Source organism: Dromiciops gliroides, chromosome 1 (genome assembly GCF_019393635.1).
Source record: "Dromiciops gliroides isolate mDroGli1 chromosome 1, mDroGli1.pri, whole genome shotgun sequence".
NCBI lineage: Eukaryota > Metazoa > Chordata > Mammalia > Microbiotheria > Microbiotheriidae > Dromiciops > Dromiciops gliroides.
In genome coordinates this window covers 40,046,871-40,066,401 of record NC_057861.1, presented here as the reverse complement: position 1 = coordinate 40,066,401, position 19,531 = coordinate 40,046,871, and the positions used below count along the sequence as shown (strand labels likewise).

At 43.9% G+C, this 19,531-nt stretch overlaps 1 protein-coding gene across 13 annotated transcripts in view; it reads left to right on the top strand.

Moving 5' to 3' along the window:
* Positions 1-19,531, top strand: part of RIMBP2 (RIMS binding protein 2) — a 522,092-nt gene that overhangs the window by 455,406 nt on the left and 47,155 nt on the right. For all 13 annotated transcript variants that reach the window (XM_043966745.1, XM_043966763.1, XM_043966824.1 and 10 more), the window contains 2 exons: positions 8,464-8,615; positions 10,483-10,950. In XM_043966745.1, the coding sequence (XP_043822680.1) occupies positions 8,464-8,615; positions 10,483-10,950 (620 nt within the window). The remainder of the gene's footprint in view (positions 1-8,463; positions 8,616-10,482; positions 10,951-19,531) is intronic.

Sequence of the window (19,531 nt, the reverse complement as noted above, 5' to 3'; positions counted from 1 at the left end):
GTTCTATACTCTTCAAAACCTATACAAGGGAGCTGTTCTTTTACTTGGGGTCTTTGGCATTAATGGAGGCCAGTCATTGGCCCATTTACTGACAACTATACACATCGCTGTTAATAAATGTTATCTTGCTCAGAGAATTGCCTCAGATGCCTGTTGGGCTTCTAGGTGGAGAAATCCATCATCACAGTCATCATTAATCATAAAAACCGGCTAGCTTTTTAGAGAGGTGATAACTGACCTCTTGGACTTCATGAGATTACTGAGGGAGAATGTAGATGGAGAAGAGAGCCCAAGGCTGAGCCTTAGGGTCCACTCAGATGTAGGGATTAGGACATGAATGATGGTCCAAAAAGGAGCAGTCACTGGGCAGCTCGGTGGCGTCATAGTGCACAGAGCACTGGGACTGGAGTCAGAAAGACCTGAATTCAAGTGTGACCTCAGACACTTACTGGCTGTGTGACCCTGGCAAGTCACTTCACTTATTTGCCTCAGTTTCCCTATCTGTAAAATGGGGGTAATAGCCCCTACCTCACAGAGCAGTTGGTAAGGATTAATCAAATGACATAATAATTGTAAAGCACAGTGCTTGGCACATAGTAAGCACCTAATAAGTGCTCATTCTCTTCCCTGCCCTGGGAGGAGAATTAGGAGAGAACAGAGCTCTAGAACCTAGGGAAGGGAGGGCATCCAGAAGGAGGAGGTAGTCAATAGTCTTGGCCACCAGAGGGGTCAAGAAGGATAAGACCTGAGAACTGGCTTTGGATTTAGTCATTTAAAGATCATTACCACCTTTGGAGAGAGCAGTTTCAGTTGAGTGGATGAGGTCAGAAGCCAAATTTCAAGGAGTTGAGAAGTGAGTGGGAGGTAAGGCAGTCAAGGTAAAAATAAAGAGCTCTTTCTAGGACTTTGACTATGAAATCATAACAATTGCTAGCATTTATATAGCACTTTAGAGGTTTGCAAAGTGCTTTTAAAATGTAATGTCATGGGGCAGCTAGGTAGCGCAGTGGATAGAGGACCGACTCTGGAGTCAGGAGTACTTGAGTTCAAATCTGGCCTCAGACACTTAACACTTACTAGCTGTGTGACCATGGGCAAGTCACTTAACCCCAACTGCCTCACTAATATATATATATATATAGTCATGACAACCCAGAGAGGGAGGTACTGTTGTTTTTCTATTTTATGGATGAGGAAACTGAGGTCAACAGGTTAAGTGAGTTGCCCAGGTTCATGCGGCTAGTATGGGCCTGAGGCCTGATTTGAACTCAGGTCTTCTTAATTCTAGGTCCAGAATTCTATCTATTAAACCTCTTACCCGTGAAAGGGAGGAGAGAGAAGGGATGATGATTTGAGGGAACGTCAGGATCCTGTAAAGGTATATTAAGGACTGAAGAGAGCTAGACATGTTTGTAGGCAGCAGAGAAAAGAGCCAAACAGTTAAGGAGACAGTGAAGAGGAGAAACAAAAGGGATAATGATTAAAAAAGAAAATAAGGTGGGATAAAAGGTACAAATAGGCTACTTATCCTCCCTGGGCCTTGGTATCTTCAGCTATAAAAAAGAGGGGATTACACTAAATAGCCTCTAAGGTCCTTTCCAGCTCTAGAACTGGTCTATGCCTGGTCTCTGATGATGGAGGAGTTGATCTTGGCTAGAACAATTAACTTGCTGTAGGAGACAGAGACCTGGATTGAGTCGGAGGAATCTAGTTTGAGGCTCTGCTCTTCCAGAGGACACCTGTCTGATTTAGTGCAAAGTATTTTATATCTCTGGGCCTCTGCTTGAAAAAAAATCTGTAAAAAGAAAGGACCGGATTCAAGTATCTCAAGAACCATGGCCGGTAAGAGCCTGTAGCAAAGGAGGAGAGCTCGCATGCTGGTGGAGAGAGGTTTTGAGGGGCAGAATAGGAAATATGATGGATAGCCCCATTTTTCTCACTAAAGTAAGAGCTGAGGTCTTCTGTTCAGAGGGAGAGGGAAAGGGCATATAGAAGGTTTGAGGAAAAAAATGTAACAGGGGCTGTTTTTTCATCTTTGCCTTTGGATCCTTGGTACCTAGGGCAGGGCACGAGCATTTGTGACCTCCTACTTGAGGGATGGAAGGTTTATTCCAGTCTCTCTTTCCAGTGATCCTTGTTTTTAGTGGGGGTGTTTAGTTGATCAGTTGTGTCCAATTCTTTACAACCCTATTTGGGGTTTTCTTGGCAGAGATATTGGAGTGCTTGGCCATTTCCTTTTCCAGCTTATTTTACAGATAAGGAAACTGAGACACACAGGGTTAGATGACTTGCCCAGAATCACCCAGCTAGTGTCCGTGGTCAAATTTGAATCCAGGTCCCCCTGATGCCTGGGCCAGCACTTTATCCACCTCCATTGTGCCACCTAGCTACCAGCTATCCTTCCTCTTCCTCTTTTTTTTCTTTGCTGTGTGATAGAGTCATCATCTTAATAAGTCTTTGACTACAAAGGACATTTAGTGGAGCGATTGTTCCAGGTTGGCAATACCTTATCACCCATGCTAATGAGGCATTTCTAAATGAGTTGTCTTCAATTTAACCTCCACAAAATGAATGTGTAATTTAAACCTGTCATTCAAAGATGAAATTTCCTTCAAAACATCCCATTACAATCTTTTCACCAGGAGCAAGACTAGTTAGGTACCTCCTGAAAAGTAACTACTCAGCAGCATTTGGGACCAGTGAGGAAGCTTCTGGTCCATTTTGTCACAGATGATCGCGGAAAAGATGCTTCCCTTATTTCAGATTGGGGATAAGTCTGCACCTATAAAAGGAGGGAGCTGGACTACTTGGTTTCTGAGGTCCCTTCTAGCACAAGTCAGTGCTGCCTGGACTTTGGGCACTAGAGGTTCTGGATAGCATTGTTTCTCTAGCAGACTGTAAGTTCTCTGAGGGCAGGAGCTATTTAAATTTTTGTCCTTTTTTCCACCATAGGTTCATAGATTTAGGGTTGGAAGGGATCTTCTAGCTCATCTACTCCAGTCCCCCCATTTTACAGATGAGAGAGCCGAAGTCCAGAGAAGTTGACTTGTCTAAGGTCTTATAGGTAGTGAGTGGCAGAGTTAATATTTGGACCATCCAACCTCCAAATCAATATGCCTGGCCCTTTTTATGGTTTTACAGTAATCCACTCTGTTTTGAAAGCTAGTAATGTGACTGTCCCCTATATCTAGAATTCTCTTCCTCTTCATCCCTGCCTTCTGGCTTCCCTCAAGTCTCAGTGAAAACCTCACCTTCTACAAGAAAGCATTTCCCAATCCCCCTGACTCTGAGTGCCTTCTTCTGAGATTACCTCCAATTTACCCTGTATATATTCTGTTTGTATATAACTGTTTGCATATTATTTCCCCATTGGACAGTGGGTTCCTTGAAGACGGATATGTGTTATCTTTTGTTTGTATTCCTGGTGTTTAATATGGTGCCCAGCACATAGTAGGTGCTTAATAAATGCTTGTTGATGAATTGCCCAGCTTTCTAGGGCCTTACAAAATGCTGGCTAGGCTCAAAAGAGATGCTTGAGGTGGAAAGGACCTCGGAGAACTTAATTTTCAACCTCCTCGTTTTTTAGATGAGGAAACTGAGGCACAGAAAGGTATAGTTACTTGCTCAAAATTCCTGCAGACAATAAATATCAAAACACAGATCCTCTGATTTTGAATCTGGCCCTCCCTCCACCATAACATGCTGCTTAATTAATGTGTTTTGAATTGGATTCAGTTATGTTATCATTTTGCCTCTTTCAGAGATGGAGAAAATGAGGCTTACAGAGGCTTGGGAAACTTGCCCATTGACCTGCAGCTAGTGAATATCTGAGCTAGGACTTGTACCCAGATCTGCAGGGGGAAAGTCTCTTTCTCTTATTCCACACCATCTCTTGAATGAGTCTCCTGCTTGTTTTTTCTTGGCAAAAGTAATTTGGCTGGGAGGTGGAGAGGGGAAAAGGAGAGGTATGGAGTGTTGGTTTATTTTCAAATATAAAAGCCACCTCTTTTTTTAAATCGTAAAAGTATTTTATTATTTCCAGTTATATGTAAAGATAGTTTTCAACATTTGTTTTTTGTATTTTGGTTTTTGGGGGGGTTTTGTGGGGCAATGAGGGTTAAGTGACTTGCCCAGGGTCACACAGCTAGTGTCAAGTGTCTGAGGCCAGATTTGAACTCAGGCCCTCCTGAATCCAGGGCCAGTGCTTTATCCACTGTGCCACCTAGCTGCCCCCTCCCAACATTTGTTTTTATAAGATTTCTAGTTCCAAATTTTTCTCCCTCCCTCCATTCCCTCCCCCCTCCCCTAGACAGAAAGCAATCTGGTATAGGTTATATATTTACAGTCACATCAAACATATTTCTCCTTTAGTCGTGTTCACAGCCACCTCTTGGTAGGTGGCTCAATGGAGAGAGCACTGGGCATGAAGTTAGGAAGACCTGAATTCAAATCCAGCCTCAGACATTTACTAGCTTTGTGACCCTGGGCAAGTCACTTAACCTTTTGTGCCTCAATTTCCTCACCTGTAAAATGGGGATAAGAATAGCACCTGCCTGCCAGTGTTATTATGAGGGTTTAATGAGATAACATAGATAAAGGACTTTGTAAACCTTAAGGCCAATATTATTGCTAACTATCTTTATTTTTAGGAACAGCTAGTTGGCAGAGTGAATAGAACGCTAAGCTTGGACTCCGGAGAACTCATCTTCATGAGTTCAAATCTAGCTTCAGATACTCACTAGCTGTATGACCCTGGGCAAGTCACTTGATTCTGTTTGCCTCAGTTCCTCATTTGTAAAATAAGCTGGAGAAGGAAATGGAAACCACTCAAGTATATTTGCTAAAAAAGAAAGAAGAAGACGCCACAGGGAGTCAGACATGACTGAAAGAACAACAACATTATTTTATTTCTATCCTTTTTTTCCCTTTGAACATAATTAATCTGAAGGACTGAATTGTCCTTTTCCTGGGTACTACCTTAAAAGCTACATAGCAAACAACCTGTGAGAGCCAAAAGGATCTTCGGGATATAGACAAATTCACTCAAATCTCATTACCTATGAGACCTTGAGCAATTGCTCGCTTAACCCCTATGGACTCCAATTTCCTCATCTATTAAAGAGATGACATCAGACTATATTCATATTGGACATATATCAGACATAATTCAACAAACACTGTTAAGTGTCTGTGACATACCAGGCCCTGTGCCCAGTGCTAGAGAGGCAAAGATTTTTGAAATGGCCTAGTCTCTGCCCTCAAGAAGCTTAGCTTTTGGGGATGGTGAGGAGAATATGTAGACATAGGTAAAAAAAAAATTTGATGATAGACTGACTTTAGAACAAATGGTGTTCAGAACTAGGGAAGCGATGGTCCTCCTGGCCTTTGCTCTTCTCTGGCCACATCTGGCTCAGTATTTTAAATTCTAGGCCCCACATTTTAGGAAGTTGGAGAACATTCAGCAGAGAACAAAGCTACGTGGTCTAGGGACTCATGATCAAGACAAATAAAAATCAAAGGAAGGAATTTGTTTCAAGGATCAAGTGAGATAACACATGTACAGCACTTCACAAATATTAAGATGCTTTGTAGAATCTAGCTAATAGTTGTGTCGTTCAGTTGTTTCAGTCATGTCTTCATGATTCCATTAGGGGTTTTCTTGGCAAAGATACTAGAGCAGTTGGCCATTTCCTTCTCCAGCTCTTTTTACAGATGATGAAACTAAGGCAAACAAGATTAAGTGACTTGTCCAGGGTGACACAGCTGCTAAGAGTCTGAAGCTGGATTTGAGCTCAGGAAGATGAGTCTTCCTGACTCCAGGCCTGGAAAGATGGTACCAGGCTGGAAAAAGGGAACACTGGAGTTTATTGAGAAGGCTTGAGATGGTCAGATTGTGCTTCAGAAAAATCACTTTGGCAGCTGAATGGAGGATAGATAGATTGGCATAGGGAGAGATTTGAGACCAGAAGAATCTGCCAGAAGGCTATTGAAATAGCCCAGCCTGGGGGTGCTGAGGTGCTGAGGTGCTGAGGTCCTGTACCAGGCTGTGGGAGTAGATAAAAAGGAGGGCTTACATAAGTGATACAGTGGTAAAAGAAATAACAAGGCTTGGCAATGGATTGGAAATGGGGTACAGGTACTGCCTGTGTGCACTTGAGCAAATCCCTTCTCTCTGGGCCTCGGTTTCCTCCTCTGTAAAAGCTGAATGATGATACTTGTCCTTCCTCTTTCATGGGGCGAGAAAAGGGCTCCATCAGTGTGAGTTGCTGTTCCGATGAATTTTATCTCACATGGTAGGGTAGAGAACCCTGTTAGAAGACCAGGTAGGGAATCCCAACCAGTTCTGTGAACTTGGGCTAATCACTAATCCTTTGCCAGCCTCAGTCTCTAAAATGGGAATAACCATCTCTGTTCTACCTGGCTAAAGTGCTAAAGGTCCATGGATATTAACAGTAGAACCCCCCGCCAAAAGTCCATTTATTTACATGGTTTCATTCACAAGTGCCTGTCTATTATTATCCATTTGCAACATCTGGCTTCCTTCAATCAGCTGAAGTTCCTCCTTCTTTGAGAGGCCTCCCCTCCTGTCCCACGCTGCCCGTACCTTTCTCTCTGAGATCGCCATCCATCCACTCTCTGTGTATCTTGGATTCACCTATTTATGAACAGGCTCTGTTTTCTCCATTAAAGTGTAAGCTCCCTGAGGACAGGGACTTGTTTGGCTTTTTCTATGTATCTCTGGTTCTTAGCACATTGCCTGGAACAGGGCAGGCTTTTCATAGATGTTGGTTGATTGAGTCATCTAAAATAAGCATGTAATAAACTCTGTACTCCTATCTATCTATCTTTTTTTTTTTTTTTTGGTGAGGCAGTTGGGGTTAAGTGACTTGCCCAGGGTCACACAGCTAGTAAGTGTTAAGTATCTGATGCTGGATTTGAACTCAGGTCCTCCTGAATCCAAGGCTGGTGCTCTATCCACTGCGCCACCTAGCTGCCCCTACTCCTATCTATCTTGACCGCTCTGAATTCCATTGGAATTGGAGGGAGAAATCTGATCAATTGTTCTTAGCAGGATCAGCATGTTTAATGCTGGGTTTGTATTATAGAATTCAGTGCAATTCAACAAGCATTTAGTGGTCACATAGCTGAGATTGTTGACAGAGGACTTCACTTGGAGATAGGAAAACCTGGGTTCAAATTCTGCTTTAGATACTTACTAACCCTGCGACCCTGATTAAGCAACTTAATCTCTCTCAGCCTCAGTTCCCTCATCTGTAAAATGGGGGTGATAATAGCACCTACCTCACAGGGTTGTTGTGAGACTCACATGAGATAACATATAAAGTGCTAGCTAATTTAGTACCTACTTTGTGCTAGGCATTAGGGATAGACAAAAACCTGGATGACAGACACCCTCAAAGTTAGAGGGTAACACCATGCTACCCAGAACCTAGGGTCAGGTTTGCAGACCTGTGTTGGTGGAATCATCCCATAGAGCCCACAAACCCACCACGGACCCCCCCACAAAAGATTTTTGATGGGCAAGGTGCCCTCCCCCACCCTAAGCAGCTGTTTCCCAGGCAGCTTCTGCATCTGTGCCATAGCTGAAATGCTGCAAACAAAGGCATTTATCTATCTCAGGGCAGCTCCAGGGACAGACAATAAGTATTTGTTTATCTGCCTTTGGCAAACACAAAGCAATTATGATGCCTCAAATCTCCATACACTTGTCCCTCTGTTGGCAACCATGCTATGCAAAATTGTTATTTAAAACAAAGACTGGGAGATTTCTCCCCAACAGAAAAGATGCCTTCCTAGAAGCAAGAGGGTTCCTGAAAGATGGGCATTCTTGAGAAGGAAAGGAGGCATCTTTTGGGCGATAATCTAAGCCATGGCTATTGTCAGACTGTTTCATAGATGGGATTCTTATCTCCCCCACACCCAACTAAACTATAGGTTCCCTGAGGGCAGGAAATTTATGCTGCTCTTAGGATCTAAATCCTTTAGCACCTGTCAGCTGGACCAGGAAGCTAAACAATTATAGCTATCCCAAAAGTCAAATGAGCCTCCTTGTGAAGTAGTGAGTTCCCCTTCACTGGAGGTCTCCAAGCAAAGATCCAGTGGTCACTAGTTGAGACTATCATAAAAAATAGTTTTTGTCCAGGTTATTGGCCCAGATGGCATCAGGGGTTCCTTTTAGCTTTGTGATTCCACAACTTTGACAATGCCCACTTTCCAGATCTTTAAAGTAGCCATTGGCATCTTTTCCCATGATTTCCCAAATATTTTTTATTCCCTTCCCTACATTCTTAGATACTTTGGTTTTCTGAGGCTAAGTGTGTCATTCTAGGTCATAAATAAAAGGACATGCCTTCCCAATATTACAACAATGGAAATTGAGATAGCCACCCTCTAAATTCAAGCAGTCCTTCAACAAAAGGTGGGGTCTCTCAATCCTTGTAGGTCCTCCAGCTCCACCTCAAGATGTCACCATTCAAGCCGGGACCACTCCTGCAACCATCCAGGTCTCCTGGAAACCACCAATTCTCACGCCCACCGGGATGTCCAACGGAGCAAATGTGTCTGGCTATGGTGTTTATGCGAAAGGGCAGAGGGTGAGTTTTCCCCATCCCCAGTGGTGCCACATGAGTAGGAAGAGCTGTGAATCTGGAGCCCACGGACCTAGGGTTGAGTCCCAGTTCTACCTCGTATTAGCTGTGAGAGCTTGGGTGAGTCACTTCCTCCTCCTGGGCTTCACTTTTCTCATCTGTAAAGAGGAAGTTGGATTAGATGAGCTTTAAATAACTTTCTAGTGCTAACACTCAGTGACTGACCCAGATCTTACATCCACATTCCAATTCTCAGCATCACTGGACTTGATGCCTCCCAAAAGAAAGGTAGACATACCCCCCAACTCTTCCCAAGCACCGGGGCTGGGGGGGGGTCTGTTGTACAGAGCAGAGCCCACTGGCCAGATGGACCTCCCGAAGACCAACTTCAGGAAAAACTATGAAGCCAGGGGAACTCTCCCCACTTTCAGCATTCCTTTCCCAAAAAGATCCCTGATAACTTTAGCCTTTAGCCAACTGCCCTCTGTCTTGCCATTCAGTGTCTCACCTTAACCAGCTCTTCCCAGGGCATTGCTCTAAACCCTTCCCATAATTCCCAACAAGAGTCCTGTATACTTTTCCTTCATGATTTTAAGAAGTGCCTCCAGCTAACCTCAGTTAAATTCACCAGACTAGATACCATTAAGGTCTTTTCCAGCTCTAGAAAGGCTCATGAGGGGCAGCTAGGTGGCGCAGTAGATAGAGCACCAGTCCTGGAGTCAGGAGGACCTGAGTTCAAATCCGGCCTCAGACACTTAACACTTACTCGCTGTGTGACCCTGGGCAAGTCACTTAACCCCAATTGCCTCACCAAAAAAACCAACAACAACAACAAAGAAAAAAAACCCAAACAAACAATAGAAAGGCTCATGAGACCACAAATCGAGAGCTGGAAGGGACCTCAGAGCTTACTTGGCCCAAACCTTTTATTTTACAAATGAGGAAACAGATCCAAAGAGGTATTGATTTCCCCAAGGTCTCCCTGGTAGTAAGCAGCAAAGGTGAAATTCAAACTCAGGTCACCCACCTCCAAATCCAGAGACCTTTAAACTATAGCATACAGCTACTAATTTTTCTTTGGATTATTGGTAACCAGAAAGAGTTATCCCTCATTATTAATTTTCCTAGTTAACATTTAATTGTCTTTACTCATTAAAGTAATGCATGCCTAGAATAAATTATGCCTCTTGGGGCTATTGATGTTTGAACAGAGAATATTGCCTTAATCCAGAGCAAGGGCCTATTACCTTGTTTTGTGTTGTGTCCCCCCACAGCAGCCAGGTGAAGCCTGGGGACCCCTTTTCAGAATCATATTTTTAAATAATGCTTAATTCCAGTACCAGTGAAAATAAAGATGTCATTTTTCTAATCCAAGTTCATGGACCCCCGAAATCTATCCATAGATTGTAGATTCCAAGTTGGATCCCATTCCTGACCCAGAAGAACGAGCCTCTAAAACTGGCCTAGTAACAGACTAATAGTTCTTTGGACTGTTCCTCACCTTCCTGTTATATAATAAAGACAACCATCAAGTCAAACAGCCCCTGGTCTCTTCATATCAGACAAGAAAAGATGGTGATGCCTCTCACTGGGCCCATTAGGTCCCAAATGTTTCTCATTAAACATATTTTGTTCAAGCCACGTCTCTTTGGCACAGGATTCCCTGCCCAGTTTGAACTTGGCTTGGCCAGCTCCACATTTCTTCCAGTTAAATGGGCAGTTAGACCCGGCAGTAATTAGCATTTACTTAATACTCACAGTAGCCTGCTTTCCCTTCATTGACTATTGGGAAGAGAAATGACATGGGTCTAATAGTTAACACTGGGAAGGGCATCTGTCAACCAGGCTTTAAGTTGCCTCTCTGTGTCTTCAGGTGGCTGAAGTCATCTTCCCGACAGCTGACAGCACGACAGTGGAGCTGATACGCATCCGGAACCTGGAAGCCAAGGAGGTGACCGTGAGAACACTTTCTACTCAAGGTGAATCCATGGACTCCTTAATAGCTGCCATTCCACCTGACCTACTGGTGCCTCCAACCCCACACCCTCGAACTACTCCCAAACCTAAGCCATTAGCAAGTGCCGGAGCCCCAGATACCAAAGACGAACAGTTGGGTCCCCACATCAAAATGGATGAGTCTTGGGAGCAGACTCGCTCAGCTGCCCCCACACACGGACACATGCTGGAACCTCCAACATCCAACTTTCCGAGCTCAGCTCCTGGGAGGCGGTCACCCTCACCCAATCGGATTCTCCCCCAGCCACAGGGCGCCCCAGTCCCCAACACTGTGGCTAAAGCCATGGCACGGGAAGCTGCGCAACGGATGGCCGAAAGCACTCGAGTAAGTGGTTTGTTTTCCTCTCGAGAAATGCCTGACCCAATACTGCCAATCAATTTAATTCATTCAATTCAGTGAACAAATGTTATTATAGACAATAAATATGGCCTACTATGTGCTGCGCACTAGAGATACAAAATTAAAAGGAAACACAGCCTGTCCCCAAGGAGCTTATCTTCTTTTGGAGGAATGTTCTCAGTCATGAGAGTGGGATGGGGATCACAAAATCAGTGATTTCAAATAGAGAGAACTCCCAGTGTGGAAATGCCCTCTGCTTGTGCAAGGGAAAGCTCTTCTATAACATCAAGTCATAGAGGGTTGCCTGAGGGCATCGAGGGGTAAAGGACTTGCCCATGATTGCACACCTAGCTTGTGTCAGAGGTAAGACCCAGATCTTAATGGTAGTAACAGCTAGCATTTATATAGCGCTTTGAGATTAGCAAAGGGTTTCATGTGTTATGTCAAGAGTTCTCCTGTGATCCTCACAATAACCCTGGGAGGCAGGTACCATCATTATCTCCATTTTACAGATAAGAAAACTGAGACTAAGAGAGGTTAAGAGGTCTTGCTCAGGATCGCGTACCTAATAGGTATCTGAGGCTGGATTTAAACTCGGGGATTTCTAACCCTCCCTCCAAAAAAGTGGGGGGGTTTTCCATGCTTTTGGTGTAGAATTTCAGAGCATTCCTTCAGTCCTTGCTAAATGTCCCCTGCCCCAGAGAGGTCTTTTCATCACTTTCCACCTGTCTCCTGCTCCCTACTTGGAGAGGCCAAATGCATGACATGGTTGCAGCTCATAAATGCCAGGGACGCTGCTCTGATGGATTTCAGTTTTGAAAAGGTGATAATAGAGAAAGGAAAAGTTCTGAGCAGATAATCGCTCCTGCCACCAGGTGCCCCAGTGTTTTGACTGCTCTCCTCGTCTTGGTCATTTGTTCTTTTCCAATGAAAGAATATGCGATAAGGTTATAAAACATGATCCCTTCCCTTCTGAAGCTCATGATTTGTTTTGGACAAGAGGACTTCTAAATATAGGAAAGTGTAATTAACAATGGAAGTGTGTCCTGATAGAGCATCGACCTGGCCCCGGGGGATCCGCTCTGATGGTTGCCTCAGTTTCCTCATTTGTGAAATGGAGATTATAATCTAGCTCCTCTCCTACTTTTCCTTCCCACACTTCTCCCTTCCTTTCTTCTTCCTCCCTTCCTCCAGTGCTTGTCACATTTCCTGTCACATAATAGGCACTTAATAAATGTTTATTTTCCCTCCCTCCCTTCTCCCCCCTGTTTCTCTTTCCTTTCCTTCCCCTTCATTGCCTTCCATTTCCTTCTAGTCTTCCTTTCTTCTCCTTCCTTTCTTATTTCCCTCCTTTCCTTCTTCCCATCCTTCCTTCCTTCCTCTTCACTGGGTCATTGTGAGGCTCAAATAAGGTAATGAATGAAGAGTGCTTTGCAAATGTTAAAGTGTTGTTGTTGTTGCTGCTGCTGTTATTATGGTCAGCTTGATGGCATGAATAGCTGGCCTCAAGGGTGGAGATCTTGGTTCAGTCTCTGCCTCTGATACATACACAAATGGCTGTGTGAGTGAGCAGGTTGCCCTGCTCTTAGTGCCCCAGGCAACTTTCCAAGACTAAGTTGAGGAGAAGATGCCTACCTGCGCTGGCAGGGAAAATTTCCTCCCTGCGGGTTCCCAATACAAATGAAATAACAGATCCAAAAAATTGCTATGCTGAGAACATTCATCAGTCAATCGCTAATGTAAAACCACATAGAACCATAGATTCAGAGATGGAAGGAACTCCGGGGATTATTTTAGTCCAGCCCCTTTGTGAGGGCTTCAGGAGCTGGTGAGTGAACCTAGGGGCCTTGTGTTAATGAAGGTATTATTTAAAAAAAATTTTTTTTTTTGCAGGGCAATTGGGGTTAAGTGACTTGCCCAGGGTCACACAGCTAGTAAATGTCAAGTGTCTGAGGCCAGATTTGAACTCAGGTCCTCCTGAATCCAGGGCCGGTGCTTTATCCACTGTGCCACCTAGCTGCCCCTAATGAAGGTATTATAAAGGACATGAGTACAGGCCGCCAGGGAAGTCAGCTCTACCCCCTCTACCAACACATTGCCAGGCAATATGCCCAATTTTGTTGTTGTTCAGTCATTTTTCAGTCATGTCTGACTCTTTGTGACCCCATTTGGGATTTTCTTGGCAGAGATACTGGGGTGGTTTGCTATTTCCTTCTCTAACTCATTGTAGAGATGAGGAAACTGAGGCAAACGGTACTAAGTAATTTGCCCAGTGTCACCCAGCTGCTAAGTGTCTGAAGCTGGATTTGAACTTGTGAAGAGGAGTCTTCCTGACTCCAGACCCAGTGTTCTATCCACTGTGTTACCTAAATCCCAGCTCCTGGAGACGCAGGGAAAGAAAGGGGCTGGACTAGAGTTCCAAGGCCCCTTTCTGCTCTGACAGTCTAAGGCTTTGTGATGCTCCAAACACCACCTCTTGTCTAAAAGAGCACTGTGGATCCTAAGTTGCTGCAGGCCTGAAATCAGAGACCTGCTCAGAGGAGGGATCTTTTCCTTCCTCCCCCGTCCCTGTCCCTGAGAGAAGCTGACTCAGCAGCACTGGCTTCCCATCTAAAGCAGGAGCAGAGAGGCTCTGGGGCTTCCTTTGTGGGGCGCCTCCCAAAGCAATCACCTCTCCAGTGTTCTTCCTCATCTACCTGGGCCTCCGCTGGAGCCTACACAGAGCAAGTGGCAACAGATGCGGTTCCTGCTGGGAGAGAACTTGACCCTTCACTCCTTTCCGCCCAGTCTGTGCTGAAACCATCTGTTCTGTCTGCATTGGAAGTGGCCTTACTTGCTGCTCAAAAATCCAGAATCTCAGCAAATCCCAACAAATCCCAAAGCAGGAGGCCCGGATACTTGCTTTCCCCTCCTACCTTCCTGTCTTGTCTTCTTGCTTCCTTCTTTCCTCTGCCTCCTTTCCTTCCTTCCTTTCTTTCCTTTTCCTTCGCACACTTCTCCCTTTCCTTTCTCCTCATGCTTACCCATGTTATTCTCCTTCCCTCATTAGGTCCTTGCTTACCTTCCAGGGCTTCTTTCTATTCCTCTTCTCCCCCCACCCCACCTTTCTTTTGTCTTGTCCTTCCTTCCCTCCTTTCTTCTCTCCCCCTTTCTGCCTTCCTTTTCTCTTCCTGCCTTCTTTCTTACATTTGCCTCCCTCCCTTTCCTCCCTGCCTTCCTTTCTTCCTTCATTCCTTTCTCTCTGTCTCCTTTCTTCTCTCCCTTTCTCCTTCCCTTCTTCCTTCCTGTCTCAATTTCTCCCTTCTTCCCCCTTCTTTTCTTTTTTTCTCACATTTTCCACCCTTCCTCCTTTTTATCTTTCCTTTCTCTCTTCTTCCACCTCTCTCTTCCTCTTTTCTTCTTTCCCTTCCCCTCCCTTTCTCCCTTCCTTAATTTCTTCTATTCTTTCCTCCATTCTTTCTTTTTATCCCTTCCTTCTTTTTCCTCCTTCTTATTTCCCTCCCCAAAGAACCTGAGTCCTCATCCTTTTTTTTTTTTTTTTTTAGTGAGGCAATTGGGGTTAAGTGACTTGCCCAGGGTCATACAGCTAGTAAGTGTTAAGTGTCTGAGGCTGGATTTGAACTCAGGTACTCCTGAATCCAGGGCCAGTGCTCTGTCCACTGTGCCACCTAGCTGCCCCATCCTCATCCTTTCTTAAGGCAAATAACAAAAGGGTAAACTCCTGGTACTTTAATGAGCTGAGTAACAACACAAACAAATTAATTTCTACCCCTTTATGAGTACTTTTGAATCCTCTATACACCCACTTTTTCACAAAGGAGAGGGCCACCTCTCTTTCCCCATTTTTCAGATGGTGATAAAAAATCCCAAAGCAGCTAAATTACCTGTCCAATATCACATAGCTCTGATGTAACAGAGCTAGGGCCGAAACCCACCGTGCTGCACTGCCTTCTCTAGGAATTTGTTTCCTGAAAATGTGTGTTTGATTCCAGAACTAAGTGTTTTGGGGGAATAACAGTGGGAGAGATAATATTCCACTTCACTGGTGATTGAAAGTCACATATATAATAACCATGATATAATAACCATGACATATAGACAACTTATGATAAACAGTCTTGGAGTCTGGAAGAAGTTTTAAGGAAGTCACTTCAACTATTTGAGTCTCAGGCAACTCCCTAGGACTCCTTTACTAAGTTAAAGATGGGTTGGGGTGGGGGCAGCTAGGTGGCTCAGTGGATAAAGCACCGGCCCTGGATTCAGGAGGACCTGAGTTCAAATCCAGCCTCAGGCACTTGACACTTACTAGCTGTGTGATCCTGGACAAGTCACTTAACCCTCATTGCCCCACCAAAAAACAAACAAACAAAAACCCCCAAACAAAAGATGGTTGCGATCTTTTGGTGAAAGGCGCTCCCAAGTATATGGCATCAGATCCTTGACTGAAAATGAAAGATAATGGGGCCACTTTGATTCACTCCCCCATCACCTTCTCCTCTTATTGTCCCCAGTTCCCTCCAAAGCTATGAGGCTTTCCAGATGTACTTTATATGTTGGGTAGGTAGTAGATAACATTTGTGTGTGTGTGTGTGTGTGTGTGTGTGTGTGTACATACATGTATGGCAGCGAGGTAGCACAGTGGATAGAGTGCTGGGCCTGGAGTTCTGAAGATCTGTGTTCAATTTAGACCCTTACCAGCTGTGTGACCCTGGGCAAGTCACTTCACCCTGTTTGCCTCAGTTTCCTCATCTATAAAATGAACTGGAGAAGGAAATGTCAAACCACTCCAGTGACTCAGCCAAGAAAACCCCAAATGGCATCATGAAAAGTCAGACATGACTGAAACGACTAAACAACAACAACAAGAAATATGTTGGACATGTATTTACATATTTATATACATATACATTTACCTATACATGCTCATCTATGTATGTGTATATTGATATGTATATATACATATATGTATATCCAGTGTTTAGCACAGTGCCTGCCAGATAGTTGGTGTTAATAAGTGCTCACTCACTTGCTGTAACATATACATGCTGTCTCCCCTTATAGAAGATGAGTTCCTTGAGGGCAGGGACTGTTTCATTCATGTCTTGGTTTCCCTAATGCCTAACACAGTGACTGACAAACATCAGGAGCTTAATAAATGCTTGTTGATTGCTTGATTGACTAGTCAAAAGATCTGTGATTTAATCAACTCCACACAAAATCCATCTACAACTTGTCCTGTGGCACTGTGATATAGAGCAAGGCGCTTAACCCCCTCTGGGCCTCCATTTCCTTATCTGTAAAAAAAATGGGGGCTTGGACCTGTAGAGTCCCTTCCAACTCTAAATCTGTGATCTGTGATGCTACAAGCCCCATAAAAACCCAACATGGACTCAGATAATGATGCTAACAAAAGCTGCCGTGGATTAATATATATTAATATATTAATATACTCCTCACACCCATGTCTAGGACCTGTATGTACTTAATAAATGTCTGTTGACTGATGGATTGATGTCATTGGCTCCTCCCGCTTCAGGCACGATGGGGCTGAGCTACTCTTCCAAGGCCATGAAAGTAGTAAGGATCAGAACTTAGATTCAAGTTCAGGTCTCACTGAAGTCAAGGGTCAGCCACTACACCAGGCAGGCTATAAGATTTGGAAAGAGAAAAGCATCGTCTGCTGCTAGTATCTTCATCCAGAAATTGACAATTTTGGGGGGGGGGCAATGAGGGTTAAGTGACTTGCCCAGGGTCACAGAGCTAATAAGTGTCAAGTGTTTGAGGCTGGATTTGAACCCAGTTCCTCCTGAATCCAAGGCTGCCCCTAGAAATCGATAGTTCCTTTCAGAAAAATGCAGCATGTGAGTCGCAACTTCTGAAGTCTTCCCCAAAGTTCCAGTGCAGTCTTAAGCTTTAAAAACAAAAGACCCCACTAAGAGCAAGGATATGTACATGGACCATCCTTGGGAGCTGTCCATGGTTGATTATTGTCCTCCTGCTCAAAGAGGACCAAAATGGCCTCACTATGTTGGAGTCAACATATAACATTTCAGACTGTGAGTGATCCAACCAACAGATAGGCTCTACCACAGGTTGGGCACAAATAGCCCAGCGCTATAAAAAGGACAAAAGGGGCAATAAATATTTTTTTAAAACATCTCATTTTAACCTTTGAAGCCATGATAGCAAATTTCCCGCAATTTATTGTAAGGACAAATAAAAGGTTGATGAATGAAAAAACAATAAAAAGACATATTCCTATAGCACTCTAAGGATTACAAAGAACTTTCCCTCTATAGCTCTCAAAGGTAGGTAGTGCAAGTATTATCAATACCATTCTGTAGATGAAGAAAACAAGGCTCACTGAATAATAGATTTAATGATAGAAGGGACCTCAGATTCCATTTAGTACCACCCCCTTTTGGATATATGAAGAAACCAAGGGCTGTGGAGATTAGGTGACTAACCTGTCACACAGGTACTACTATGTCAAGAGGCAGGATTTGAACCCACATCATTTGACTTCAGAGTCATTGTCTTTTCCCCCCACTGTTCCCAGCTCCCTACGATCAGTCAGCTTGAAAATGACAAATGATAGGTACTAACTAGCCAGGTTCTCTGGCTCTGAGACTGATGCCTTTCAATGAATGAATCAAAGTAGGAACAATAGTCTCAATATAACCACACGAATCTGTGGATTTTGCTGAGATATGGTCCTTGGGAAAGTTTCTTTCTCACAGGGGTAAATATAAAACCAATGTTAATAGATAGGACTAATGGCATCCTCATGATCTGTCTCTTTAAGGAGCTGTGATATTTCTAGGGAAATGTGACCCCCTTGGAATATCCAAATACCAGGGACCTTAGTGCGGAGTTTTGTCTTAACAAGGGTCTCCTCTGTTCCTTTCCTCTCTTTCACTGTTTCACTCAGAATTTCTGAATATCAGAGCTAGAAGGGACCTTACTCAGGACCCTCTATTCTTACCCTCTACAAGATGGTCATGATGCCAATAGTAATGATGATGACGGTGGCAATGAAGCTGCAGATAGGTAGTACAAGCACATACATATCACCTTCTATCAGGCACTGAGCTAGGTTTATAAATTTTATATAGCTCATAAATCTTATAAATATTATCTCATTTTCATCCTCACAACAACCCTGCAAGGGAAGCAGTGTTGTTATGCCCATGTTACAGATGAGAAAACTGAGGTTAAGTGACTTGTCCAGGGTCACACAGCTACTGAGTGTCTGGGGCTATATTTGAACTCAGGACTTCATGACTCCAAGCCCAGTGCTCTATCCCCTGTGCTACCAAGCAGCCAAAAAAAATGATCATCTAACCTCTCCATGTAGAACTCCTATAAGGGAACCCGCTACTCCCTAAGGTAACCCATTTCATTGTTGGACAGCTTTAACTGTTAAGACATTTTCCTGATATCTGGCCTAAATTTGCTTTGTGGTAGCTTCTCCCCATTGTTCCTGGTTCTGTCCTGTGGGTTGAAGCAGAGCAAGGTTAATCCCTCTTCCTTAGGACGGATTTCCAAATACATTGAGCACTATCATGTTCCCCCTGAATCTTCTCTATTCTAGGCTAAGCATCTCCAAATAGCTAGGCCCCACCTCACTGCCCCTACTTAATGGAGAATCTCTTTCAAATGTCTAGGATCTCAAAAAGCCAAATCCAGGAGGATAAGCTACTCTTATAAAGCCAATATTAGTAGACACAGTAGTAAAGATCAGGAAAACATTTCTCCAAAAAGGCTGAAAAGCAAAGAAAAAAATCTTCAGGATTGAGCAGTTATTGCCACCCAGTGGACTGAATTAGGATGACAGCTGTGGTCATTCGGTAGAGTTCCAGTTGTCTTTTGGAGTAGTCTCCTATAATCTCAGGTCATGAAGGAAGTGCTATAACATCCCTGACAAGGTTATCCAGCCTCCCCTCGACCTCCAGTGGGGAGAACTCAAGGCCTGTCATGGTAGCCCATTCCAATTTTGGATAGTTCTATGACACCAAGCCTAAATCAACTTCTTTGCAGCCTCTACCCATTTGTTCTGCCCTCTGGCACCAAGGGGGACAGTCTAGTCTCTTTCCCTTCTGTTAGCCCTTCAAATGCTTAAAGGCAGATCTCAGTCTAGAGCTGCGAGGGACCTCAGAGGTCATCTATAGCAACCTTTCCATTTCTAGGTGAACAAAGATGCCCATAGAGGTCTATAGGATCGAAGATTTGGAGCTCAAAGGGACTTTCAAGATCTTTGTTTTACAACTGATAAAACAGAGGCAAATGGATTTAAGTGGCTCGTCCAGGGTCACCCAGTTAGGAAGTGTCTGAGGCTGGTTTTAAACTCAGGTTTTCCTGGCCTCAAGTCTAACACCTTAACCACTTTACCCTTCTTAAATATATTGGACTTTGAAGTCAGGAAGCCTTCAGTTCATTTCCTTCTCATTTTACAGATGAGGAACTGGGGCAAACAGGGTTAAGTGACTTGCCTAGGGTCACAAAACTGGTAAGTATCTGAGGATAGATTTGAACTTGGGAAGATGTCTTCCTGATTTCAAGCCCA